Below are 13619 nucleotides of genomic sequence, written 5' to 3'. Positions count from 1 at the left end.
AAGAACAAACATTACCTGTGTGCTGCTTGCAATCCAACTCTTTATATCAGGCATTGGTTTAGGCCCACAGTCTACAGGTTTTATTTGGTGTTGGAAACAATAAGGATTCCTCACACTTTAGCATTTTTTTTGCCAAGTTATAATTATAAGAATTGCTTAATTTTGACATAAAATGTTTTTTAATAAGAAAAAGATTATTTTAAAAACTGCTTTGTGTTTTCTATAATTGCTAACAGAGAAATGGTATGGTCCCCTTATTATTTCCCATTTTGCTTTAATTTACAACAAAATTTGGAAGATTTGCACTTATACCAAAGTTTGTGGACACCTTAACACCACACCATAACTAAGTCTTCACCAATTGGTGCCATAAAATCGGAAGTCCATGAAGACATTGTCTTGACCTCAACACCTTTGGGAATGCTGACTGTGCTCCAGGCCTACTCACCCAACACCAGTGTCTGACCTCATTCATGCTCATGTGGCTGAATAAACACAAATCCCACTGGCACGTCCAATGTCTAGTGGAAAGCCTTCCCAAATAAGTGGAGGTTATTATAATAGCAAATGGGACTAAAAATTGAAATAAAGAATCATGGACATTTAACAAGCACATATGGAGATCAGTTTATGTTTTCATATTTTCCTTATGGTATATACAGTATTATAAAAGCTGCTCTATTGATATGTGGGTAATAAGGGAAAAAAAGGACTAACAAAAAAGTTTTGCCATGACAGACATCTGGTTTTATTTACTAAATTTTTAGTTTGTTGCATTAAAGCACCAACAGATGATACAAATGTATTACTATATACGTACGTACGTATTTCCATCACAGACTGCATAGATAGGGTGGGAGATTTTACCACAGGTAGCCTTGACAATTCATAACTCCAGGGTCCTTGGTTTGATCCTGAGATTAGGTTCCCTAGATAAAGTACCTACTGAAGATAAAGGAGTTCATAAAGACAAGTAAGGACAAGAATCTCAAATCAGTAAACTAACTGCAGATTTGTCAAGATGTGCAGTTTTAATTATTAGATCCTCAGAGTTCATGGACATTTAAGGACATTTACATTATGCTTTTGCAAATCATAAAAACATACACCACCATATTCAGTATGCACAATTCATAACACTTATTAGCATGTCAGTGGTTTTAGCTAAAACACATTTAAAAGCTTATTCAAGAATTACACTGAAACTAATAGGAATTGAAATATACAGTACAGTTATGTCTTGCATTAAAAATGGTAAAAATGGAACATTGTACAGGGCTGGTACAATCCAAAACCATATAGTTCAACATATCGTATTAACTATACTATGATCATGCTGTTCTTTATCAGTTATGATAGCTTTACTGATAATCAAGAGGACCAATCAGATTGGGAAGATATTGCGAGATTTTATCACAGTGTCTAAAGGTTAGTAGCATGTCGTCATACAAGTCTACTGGAAACTTGATGAAAATGTTGATAACATAGGTGAGATGGCTCTAAATATGTGGGTTTATAAATGTCCTAAGCAAGTTTGTCCAGACAAAAAATGTTCAATAGATTTTCTATATTTAACCTTGTTCTTGTTTATCAATGTTTATTAGAATGTACATTCTAATGTCCCCGAAATGCATTTCCACACCCATAATTTATATGGCTCCAGTTCCAGTCATCTAGTTATCAGTACGATATTACAACTTGGCAGACCTTCCAAAGAAGAATTTTAGCAGTACATTATCAGAGTCAGAGTATTATACTGGTTTCATGAAAAAAAAAAAAAAAATCAGAAACATGTCCTTCCTACTTCCTTAAATTATAACAAAATGTCACAAAAATATATAAAAGCAATAAATAATGGATTATTTTACATTACATTCATAAGTTACTATACTGTAACTAATGATTCTTTAGATTTAAATTAATTATAAAACTTTTCTGCAAGTGATAGATTGGTGTTTTAAACATACTTTTGTCTAAAAATATTAACACTGATGTGTGCATACATTTAAAAATATTTTTTTAATTAAAGATTCTAAACATTGTTGGTCACGTGTTCATCACAGGCTATTACATGAAAATGTTTCACATCGCAGCAGATTAATATTATTGTCAAATGTTGGATTGTTAAGCTTAATTACTTTTGTTTATGATTTCTTTTTTATGCAATGCCATAAAATGGTTCACAGGTGAAGTATCAGCTGGAGGCACTGTAATCTACTACTCTGGCAGCACTCAAAGGACTTCAAACCGGATCCTATCCAAGTCAATGTTTGCATTAAAGGCCCCCATTATAAAAATCACCCTTTTCCTGCTTTGGGTCATTTATGTTGGGAGTCAAAGCAACAGAGACAAAAGACAAAAGATTAAACCTGCAAACAGCTGTGGTGGCTGTGAGCTGAAGTGATGTAGCCTGCCATGGGCCATGTGAACGGGGACCACACACACACACCCAGCTGTGTGTTTAAATCAGACAAGGTAAACAGTAAAAGTCGTAAATTAAGTTGGTGGGATAAGGGTAAGTTTTCTCTGCTTTGTCAACTTGTTCATTATTAAAATCACACGTTTATATAATGTCACAGACATTTTGAGGCCACATACCACAGCACATCCTCTCACGCACTGACATTTAAACACCATTTCCCACTTTTACCAGTCCCTCTTTTTATGGTTCATGGTTTAAGTTACATATTCTGAATGCATTTCTTTCATTTCTTTTTGTTATTCAATAAATTCAGTATTCTTTAGTTACTTACATTGCAACTTAAATGCCACATATGGGTAATTGTGCACCATTACAAGTCTACTTGTTGAGAAAAACATGTTGACTACCTTAAAATAGTGTGGGAATAATTACAATTATTTCCTCATTTTTTTCCAATTTGTAACCCCTTACGCATCAGTCTAAAAATTCCCACTTTTTTTTTTATTTGGTTCTAACATTATTATTTAAGAAGTGACAAGAGTAATAGTGTTGACAACAGCACTAATGTGTATGATATAAATCATTATTAAAAAATTAAATTTTATATATAACTCTATTAAAGTACATTTTCTAAGCATTGTACATAAGTATATAAAAAAAGAAACAGACTGAATAGGGAATCATTTTCTTTTAAGTTATACTCGATGGATGATCACAAAATACAGTCATATGGCGGGAAAGTAGTACGGAAATTAAAGACACCAAATGTCTGACATGAACATACTGTGAGTCAGAGTACTGGATGAATGAGGACTTTATTTATTTATTTTAGATGATGACAGCATTGTTGGTAGAAAGTGTATACCGGGTAGAGGCTTACAAAGCCACACATGGCAACCACAGATCAGTATCTTGACCCATGAGTGAAGCTGATGAAAACAATGCATGACTAAACAAATAGGTTTCCAACCTAGACATAGCCTAGAGATACAGGCCAAGTCCTAAACATTAATGAGAAGTCTCTCATTAATAGACTTCCCATGAAGGACTTGGGGGAGGGGTTTGGGGGCTCTGCTCCATTGCTAAACTTATCGCTGTTAATACAACACTAAGCAAGGTCTGTTCGTTCCTGAAAGGAATGGAGAAGATTCTTACGAGGATTTTGGAAGACGAATTGCTGTGTTGTTTGTGTTTCCTGTCTTGTTTTGTATCTGTGCGAAAAACATTTTTTTATTTATATAAACGCAAGGAATCTATGCCCAATTCATGGGTAACATTGTTTTTAAATATACAGTATAATGAATATAATAAGTGCCCCCACCACCACGACCACCAGTTGCACAAGCACAGTTACACTGCCACAGTTTGAAAAGAGTTAATCACATCCTGCCAGACTCACATCTACTAAGCACCTATAATGTCTTATTATTATTATTATTTCATCTTTCATTAGTAAAATTGCCCCAGTTGGAAAACATCACTGTCAATTTGTCTCATATGACAGAAATTATGAAATATTAATGTAATGGAGGAGGGTTACTTAGGTACCATAAAACATTGATCAGAATGTAACGGGCACGAAAATCTTACACACTATTTACAAACAAGCACTATAATAGAAGCGACAACAACAGATTGTTTAAATGGGCTATTATATTATACCTACAGTAGGGCAAGACAGCTTTGAGAGGCTCACATACAGTACTGGTAAAATGACTACGAACACATCAGCTCGTCTTACATTCTTTGGCCAGTAGGGGGGGTCTGTGTGCAAATGAAGCCTCGAGAAATGAACCCTTTTGTGAACCAATTGGCTGGAAGCCTTCAGAGATTTATAAAGATTTATCTAACCATCACTAGTTATAGGAATTGAACGCTGATTTAAAGTGAAAGGCATGCATACACTCAACAGAGAGCAACGGGATAATTTCTGAGACCAGGGGAAGACCCCCCCCCCAAGGTAGGACGAGTTTAGTATTTATAAGACAATGGTGCTGAGAGGACAGTTGTGGCTCAGGTGGGTGAGGCTCTAGGTTGCTAACCAGAGAGTTGGGGGTTCAAGCCCCACAATTATGCTGCCCCTGTTGAGGCACTTAAACCCATGCTCCATACAGAATTACTCTGCTGTGGCCAGTTCCAAAGTCTACATTACAATGAAGGAGGGTCAGGCTATCAGCCTAGTCCTGTAAAAAAAAAAAAAAAGAAATTCTTTGCTGCAACTTTTCAAATATATCTTCATTACCAACTATCGACTCTCGGTTCAAATATCTTTTCAAACATTTCTTTGTATTTTATCTCTTCAAACTTTTTTCCTTCTCAAAATATTTTCTTCTCAAACATTTCCTGCGGCTTCCGGAGGCGCGTGTAGTCGCTCTCACACCCTGCACAGTGCTAGCAGAGAAGCTTATAAAGAGTCTCGAACAGGTGCGGCTCATTTCACTTGATTGCCTGCACGACGTCGCCGCCTAGTGGCCGGATTTGTTGTTGACCGCTTAAAAAGAATCCCGCGCATTTGTACATGTGTAATTTTAACAGGTGAGATCATTTAATTTACATGTTATGGAATCTGACAGTTAGATTGGTGTATTTCTTGTTGTTTACCTTTTTAAAGGGTAACTCGTATCTAATAATTATATTAATGTTAAAGAGAATATTTTTATCTCATAAAAAGCACTTTAGAATAAATAAGTAGTCTTAATTTATTTTCACACACAATATATTTTTTTAAATCCCTGTTGCCTGTGCACCATTTTTCACCACAGATTTTCTTTACAGGAATCTTTCCATGAATATGCTTCGATATAACACTTTGAACAGTCACCCCATAAATGCTGATTTCCTCTAGCTACTCTCCTGGTGAATGGTGTCAGTAATCATCTTCTGTAGCAATGGTTCCAAATGCTCAGCACACCTGATTTAAGTACAGTTAAACTTTGGATTGCGAGCATAATTCTTTACGGAACCGTGGTTGTACATTAAAGCACCCGTTTATCAAAGCGAATTTCCCCACGAGAAATAATGACTTAAAACTTTCAAAACTGATTTGTTCCACAACTCAAAAATATTCATATAAAAAATGTATACAAAATAAAAAGTAAAAGTAAAAATAAAACAAATTATCCTGCACTTGGGCCTCCGAGTGGTACAGTGGTCACCCTATCATCCAGAGATCGCAAGTTCGATTCCTGGGTGATGCTGTAACCTCTCACAGGTCTAGAGGTTTGGTCTAGAGAGAGCTGATGGGCCGAGCTTTCTCAGAGGGGCGGGATGAGAGGTACTTGTGCTCCCACATTAATCACGACTCTACAGCCAATCAGGGGCATCTGTGAGCTCACACAAGCGGAAGGAGCGGATAGCACTGTCCTCCGAGTGTGTTACGCCGCCCCCAACAGTGCGTGTGTGAGTGAACAGTTCTAAAAGATGCGGTCGGCTGGTTCGGAGAAAACACGTGATAGTCATTGGCCTTGCTCGTTTATTAAGTTAAAGTTGATTTTTGATCATCTTGCAAAACGATCGCCGACCAAGTTACTCGCAATCCAAGGTTCCACTGTAATTGGTTAATTAACATACTTTACGAAATAGAAACAATTGTGTGTGTGGCAGAGAAAACATTAAAATGTGCATTGAAGAGGGTTGAAAACTCCTGTTCTGGACAGCTGTTAAGGCAGCAGTACTCCCTGTGCATGTACTGAACAAGAGAAATACAGTGGAACCTTGGATTATGAGCATAATTCGCTTCCGAAGCGGGTTTGTATTCCAAAACACTCGTAAACCAAAAATTTTTCCATAAGAAATAATGGAAATGAAAATTATTCGTTCCACAGTCCAAAAAAATTAATACATAAAAATAATTAACACAAAATATTAAGTAAAGATATACCAAATTAACCTGCACTTTACTTTTAAAAAAAGATAAAATAAATCCTGTCAGATAAGTGTTTCCATGTGTGTGTGTGTGTGTGTGTGTGTGTAAGTCTAAAGTGTGTGTGTCTGTGTGTCTGTGAAAGCAAAAGTAGGAGGGGTCTGTGTGTGTGTGTGTGTCTGTGTGTGTGTGTGTGGCAGGCAAAGAGCAGGCTAAGCCTTGAGCAGAGACAAAATGGATTTTTAACCTCTCTAATGAGACTTGCTTTTGCTTTACACGTGCGCTGTACGCACACATACAGACACAACATGAAATATGTTTTACATGCACACACGTGATCACAGTGTTATAGTAAACAGTACACACCTGCACAGATGTTGATTATACCAGTAAGAGATGCGCACTAAGACCCAGCAGGGGAGATGATTACCCACAGCACAAGAGAGAAAAAAAAGTTGGTTTAGTTGTGCTCAGCGTCAAAACAAGAAGGGCATGCGTGATAAATGATACTCGGTACTCGTAAACCAAGACTTGTTCGCTTTCCAAGTCAAAATGTATTAAAAATCTTTGCTTGTCTTGCAAAACCACGGTACTCGCAATCCGAGGTTTCACTGTACATAGTATGTATGAATGGCGGAATAGTGGCTTAATGGTTTGCACTGTCACCACTGTCACCTCCAGATCCCACATAAGGTTTGTGTACATGAAGTTTGGATGTTCTCCCCATGCTTGGTGGGTTTCCTCTGGGTGCTCTGGTTTCCTTCATTAATCCAGGGACATGCGGATTAGGCTAATTGGCATTCCTAAATTGCCCATAGTGTGTGAACGTGTGGGTAAGTGTTAATGGGAGGTCCCTAGATGGATGAATAGGTAATGTATGAATAGTAATTACCTCAAACTGAAAATGAAATATTCTAACATATTTTAAAATTCTAAGATACTAGATTTTATTTCATAAGCTGTAAGCCATAATAGTCAAAATAAAAAAAACACTTTTAAATTAAATTAAAAAAAAAAACAAAGAGTGAGACTGCATTTTAGAAAGCGTATTTTAAATTGGTTCATATATATCAAATATGCATTGTTTCTTTGGTTACAGGCAATGTGTAAACTGAATATCCTTTAAAGGCGATGCTTTTTCATGCTTCAACTGTTCATAACTGGATGTTGGGCAACAGGCGGCGCTATTCAAACCCGTGCAGCTGTCGGTATTACGGGGGCTTCATTAAACCTTTGTACTATAGGACACTAATTTTTATTTTTCACATTTAGAGCACATGGTTTCATTTTTTTCAATTGCATGTTATATTACTATTGTACATTATTTTTATGTAAAAAGCCACGTACATTAAAACTTAAATTATCCATGTAATGAGAAAGGGATATAACATTGCATAAAAAAAACTTTCAGTGTGCATAGAAACAAAATAATAAACTTGCGTTCTAATGATCAAAATGATAGAACTGTGTAAACTGAACATCTTTTCATGAATATGCTTTTTTATTATGATTTGGGCAATATTAATACATTTACATCCAACAAACAAACAAGGTAGCAAATAAAGAAAGAAAGAAATGGGTCCAAAGTATGTATTTAGTTTGGGCTTTTGTGCATTAAGACATCTACAAGCTTCCTCGTACCCTGATACTGACAAACAGCTGGAGAGCAACCAGCATAATAATGTATTTAAATGATCTGGAGGTAATTTATATGAGACTTTTCCTCAAAACTGCTCACGCCATAAAAGCATTTAGCCCGTATTCCGTATTCCGTCTTCTTCTGACAAAAAAAGGAGAAAAAAAACAATGTGATCTACAGGACCAAACCATTAGTTTTAAATTCATTACGAAATCCCAAACAGAGATTGATGCTGCTACTGACTTGCTGAAAAAAAAAAATAAATCCTGCACCGCCACAAGGGGACGCGCATGCTCAGTCAGTGTAGTGCTATGAGTGCGTGCGCTGGATGGCCTGAGCCGGACGGAGTCAGAAACTCCAGCAGCAGTTCTCCGCAGCTCGTCTCAACGCTATGTGCTCAGACACCCCGCTTCTTGCGGGACACTAAACCGCTCATTGAGACCCAACAGGGAGCACAGAGGGTCGTGATATATATGCGTTTTTAAATGTTTAGCTTTGTGTATTGACTTTTTTTTTTTTTTTTTTTAAACGGGTTCCATCCCTGCGGCGCGTATATGACGGGACGGCGCGCGGAGCTCGCGGCGAACTGACAGCAGCGCGCGCCTGACTGACTCATGCTTTCCTATTGCGAGCCGCTGTAAAGGCGCACTGCGAGGAAGACTTCTCCCCCTCTCCCTCCCTCCCTAGACTTGCGGACTTACTCCTAAGCCTCCTTGCATGGATGTAGGCTACTATGGCTACGTTTGTGTGCAGGGTGCAGTTTCTAGACGACACCGATCCGTTTAACAGCACCAATTTCCCGGAGCCTACCCGTCCACCGCTGTTCACCTTCAGAGAGGACATACCGCTCATCAACCAGCTCGCCGGAGTGCACCGACTCCTGAAAGCGCCGCAGAAGGTAATCGCACGCACGGAGCATCAGAGAATCTGTTTGCTCTCGTCTTGAGAATAATCTCAGAATAGAAACTAAAAGCGTCTGGAGATAAGATGGGAGAAAGAATATGATGTATGTAGAGCTGAAGGTGCTGAAAGGTGGGGGGGGGGGGGGCACTGCAGATGCTGCAGTCTGACTTCATCCTGGATATCATCACAGTGCCACATAGATATATATTTTACTATATGCATTGTAATTTCTATATTACCACAACACCCTTTATGAGACAGGGTTTAAGATTTAGGCTAAAATTGTTTCCATGTCTTTTTTATTTTGGATTTATTTATTTATTTATTTATTTATTTATTTTGGATGCCATGAGTCATCAAAACACCTACAGAAATACTTTTCATCGTGATGTGTTTTGTTCATAGACTTACAGGCATATTTCATGGTGACCATCAGTGTCGCCTACCTATATTACTGTACATTATCTAGGGATTATTTATTAACTATATATTGTGCAGCTCTCATGCATTACCAGGTGTTGTGCATAAGTTATGGTCTCACACCATTTATTGCTGAAATGCTCCTACCCATATCAAATTACCAATTATAACCCCATTAGAAATTTTTTCCATTTTAATTTGGGAAATCTCTTTTTTTAGATATTCGTTCTGTAGCATTCTATTGTCTTTTTAGGCTGTGCAACCTGAAATAAAAATATCGAAATAGCCCAAGGTTTCAGCACACAGAAGAGAATACCTCTACTCGTATCCAAACCACTCTCTGCACTCTCTGACTGCAGCCCCATTCTAGACCATTTTCAGCACATAAACAAAGAATTATTTCGTGAGCCGGGTTTAGGAGTGGTGCTGTTGTGGCCATGTGGAATGCTCGGCAGCTGAGGGCCATGCTTGGGTGGTAGAAGTATGTGATGTCCGCACGTTTAGGAATCTTCAGCTGTCATTGTCTCTATTAATGCTGTCCAGGTTGGTAGACAGACCTTACTAGGAGCATGACGTGCACACAAGTACAACTCAGCTGTTTACAATCATTATAGAGCATCACTTTGGGTCTGCATTTGAATGGGAAGTTCTTGCCCTTTCCTCTAACTAAATAGTTAAAAGATACATGCTGTGAGTTTGACATACACCATAATAAAACACTTCCTATTATGCAAACAGCATTTTCTAAATAAAAGTAGCATAAGTTTCATGGCATATCCATCTAACATGCACACACACACGCACACACACACACACAGTCGCTGTGCTGTGGAAAAGATTTGCATTCCTTTGTTAGTGTTCCAACCTGAGCTATGGTGCAACACTATATTTTCCAGAAGTAGTGTATCAAGTCATTCACTACTGCAACATTACCAAGGTTCGTAAGAATGCTTTTTGTCTTGTAATGTAAGACAATTGGCGTGGTCATGCATGTACCTTTTTACATGCTGCTTGTTTAATTGTTCTTGAAACATTTATAAAGATTACTTTCACAGGATGTCTAATGAAAATGTCTAAATAATGATGCTTTGATCAGATAGATTTCCTGAATTAAAGAGCCAAACTCAATTATGTTTCTTAGGCTTGTATACGCCCAATATGGGATGCCAGCACATCAGGGCAATTAAGTTTGCCAGATTTTCTCACTCGCATTTTTAGGGGGTGAAGAAAACTGGAAAACTTAAAGGAAACCCAAATTGACACATAATAATAAAGCAGACATGAATCAGCTAGGATGATGAATCAAATATGCCTTGGTTGTCTGCATTAAAATGCAGAGACTTGGCAAAATGTCCCTACTGTAATAGTTTACACCAATCAACCATAACATTACAATGCAAAACCAACACAAACGTATTGTGTAGATCCCCCTTGTTGCCAACTGGGCAGGTCCGACACCCTTGGAGCGTGACTCCACAGGACCTCTTGAAGTGCGTTGTGATGTTTGTAACCAGGACATTGACAGTGGATCATTTGAGTGCTGTGGGTTGTTTGGTGGGACCTTCATGGATTGTACTTGTTTGTCTGGCATATCCCTAGGTGCTCAAGTGATTTACAGTAAGATGTGAGGGGTTTGAATGCTGTGTCAGCTGCCCTGGGCTTTCGCTTGCTAGGCCTTGTGTACGGTGGGCTGTGGTGCACTATGTGTTCTGGTGCCTTTCTATCATGGCCAGCACTAACTTTTTTGGCAAGTTAAACTGCATTTATTCCCCACAGGTATGAATGAGCCTTGGTTGGCCATTATCCTGTCAACAGTTTACTAGTATACAATTGATAATCAAAGGTAATGTGTTAATGTTATGTGTTGTTAATGTTACGGCTGATTGGTTTATAGGATGCCTCGGGGTTATGATGTAATTCTTTAAAAGTTTGCATAGTTTATGTCCTTAAACCAATTTGTAATCATCACCCATTTGTAGCCTAATTCTTCATTTCTGAGGCAAGCACAGTGTTAACAACTTTATAAATGGCTTCGAGAAAAAAGTCTAAGTACAGTATATCACTAGAGGAGTATTTGATTATGGGACTTTGCATGCTCCACATAGCTGATATGTTTATATTTTACACATCCATGCCAAGCACCTGTGTCCATTTATCTCCAGCTTCCAGAGCTGCTGAGAGAAAATGTTCAGTTCTGCTTGGGCCCTGTGTTCATTTCAGCGCTTTCCAAAGCCAATCATATCCCCTGTCATCTTGGTTTGGCTTTGGTCTTAAGAATTAAGGCATCACTGTCCGACTGTGTTCTAGATGCTATATTTTCACTTAAAACCTATAGACATCTTCTTGGAAGTTTAAAGTACTTGCTTAACAAATAAGTATTAAATCTTTAATCTTGATTGTACACTTGCCAAGTTTACCTAAGATGTTGGAGCAAACCTGATTATACAGGATCTATTTATCCTGTTACCCAAAGACCATTTGCTGCCTTCTTAATCCTTTTCTATAATTACCGACCACAAGCAGGATCTAACTCATTTGGCTGCCTAGTAGTCTCCTTATTCAACATTTCTTCTCCTAATTGTTAGAGATGAGAGGCTGGCACCAGCTAGGAATGCACCATCCCAAACCAAACATGGTAAAAGAACCGATTCTCTATCCTTGACTTTCTGCAATTCAGCACTCAGCATAGAGAATCATGCAGCTAACACGAAGCAGAGCAGCGCAAAGGAAAAAGGTCTGTGGTGCCCAGGCAGGCCGATGCGATGAGCTCACATGATAGCCAAGCGTTTAGCATCTGCCTGTCAGTGAACCAGCTGACCTTGTCGATCTGAAAACAATCTAAAGTTACCATGTCCATTGGTTGTCTTCTCTTAATAATGTTCTTTGAATCTTGAATCTTTGAAGGGTCAATTGATACATAGCAGAATTGATTATTCACTATTTTCAATGACACACAAAAGGTTTCTTATGGCTTTAAAATGTTGACCTATTTTGCTATAGGTAGAGCTGTACATTTATTTATAAATCATTTTGGATTTTGGAAAAAAAAACTGCTTCCTAAATAGCGCAGACCAAAACATACCTTGTAACGAGAGAGGCTCTCTTGTAATCAGAGAGGTTAGCATCCTGGTCAAAGTCGGGGTTGTCCCAGGTGGTGTTTTTATGAAAAAGCCCACTCCTTGGCTGACGCATTCAGACCGCGCTGGCCTACTATATGCTAAAGCTTTAAGGGTGTGTGAAAAGGGTCGGGGGAACAAAAGATTAGCTTAACTGAATGCTTCTATTCAAAGTGTAAAGATTGTGAACTGCTTCCCAGTGCAGGTGATTTGCGTAAAAAAGGTACTAAAAGAAAAGCTGCTTGGACATTGTTTGTTAAATTCTAGCCCTATTGCTTCCTTATACTGTGTTACTGTGAGGTGAGAGGAAGGATCGTAAATTGTAAGCTGCTAGAATGAACTCACCCATATAGCTACAACATGGGCTGCGGAACTGCTTCGGTCAGTTAATGAACTGACGAGGTCTGGGAGCAACATTAATTGGCTTGTTAAACCGAAACCAACCTCACAAGTGGCCTCCTATTCAGCCCGTTGTAATAAGGTAATTGCTATAATCAGGTTAATAATAATTGTCTTTTTCAGCACAGCGTATTATATTTTTCCACATGTGAGACTTAACACATATGCACACACATAGAATCTTTTTTATTGAATACAGCCTTTCACTGAGGCTTTTTTTTTTCGTTTCAGGAAGCCTTTTCTGTCTGCACATGAATTTTGCCGAAATTACAGAGTGCAGTAATGAGAAGTTATGTTAAATGCTGTAAAATATAGGCTAGGCCTTCATGTCTGTGGCTGCAGTCTGGATTAGCCTTAGACATTGTTATGTAGAGTTGAGGTTTTACAGCCCTGCAGCATTTTTCGCTACGCTTTTTCGCCGCTGTCTGCAGAAAAACATCAATATTGAGAGCTCGCAGGGCATCATGCACAGGCCCTTCCGTAGCATGTCCCTTTAAGAGACGGAAGATTGCCCTTGTGGTCCCTTCCACACCACTTGTGCATTTTAATGAGCTTGCTAATTGTGCACTTTATGTTTGGATGGACACCGCAGGCGCTATTGTAGGCAGTGAACAACAGACGAGCTTGTCTTTTTTGTTAGCATGCACGCACAGATGACTATTTCTGCTACAAAATATCCTTTATGTTTAGCCCCGCTTTTGATGTCAAGTCACGCGTCAATATTTTTGGAGCTGAAAAATGTAAGGACAGTGATTATATTTATATTTGTCGGCACGACTTTTGTGTCTACAGGTGGTTGCTCCGAATCCAACACGAGAGTTACAGCTGACCTTTAACCAAGAAGGACTCGAGTGTTAT

At 38.4% G+C, this 13619-nt stretch overlaps 1 protein-coding gene across 4 annotated transcripts in view; it reads left to right on the top strand.

Moving 5' to 3' along the window:
• The first annotated feature begins 8303 nt into the window (after positions 1–8303).
• fhod3b (formin homology 2 domain containing 3b) overlaps positions 8304–13619 on the top strand; it is a 124013-nt gene continuing 118697 nt past the window's right edge. For all 4 annotated transcript variants that reach the window (XM_053494384.1, XM_053494386.1, XM_053494385.1 and 1 more), the window contains exon 1: positions 8304–8821. In XM_053494384.1, coding sequence (XP_053350359.1) covers positions 8657–8821 — 165 coding nt within the window. In that variant the 5' untranslated portion in view covers positions 8304–8656. The remainder of the gene's footprint in view (positions 8822–13619) is intronic.

The sequence above is a fragment of the Clarias gariepinus genome, chromosome 4 (assembly GCF_024256425.1).
Source record: "Clarias gariepinus isolate MV-2021 ecotype Netherlands chromosome 4, CGAR_prim_01v2, whole genome shotgun sequence".
Taxonomy (NCBI): domain Eukaryota; kingdom Metazoa; phylum Chordata; class Actinopteri; order Siluriformes; family Clariidae; genus Clarias; species Clarias gariepinus.
Note: the sequence above shows the minus strand (reverse complement) of the source record. Positions and strands in the feature narration are given on the sequence as shown.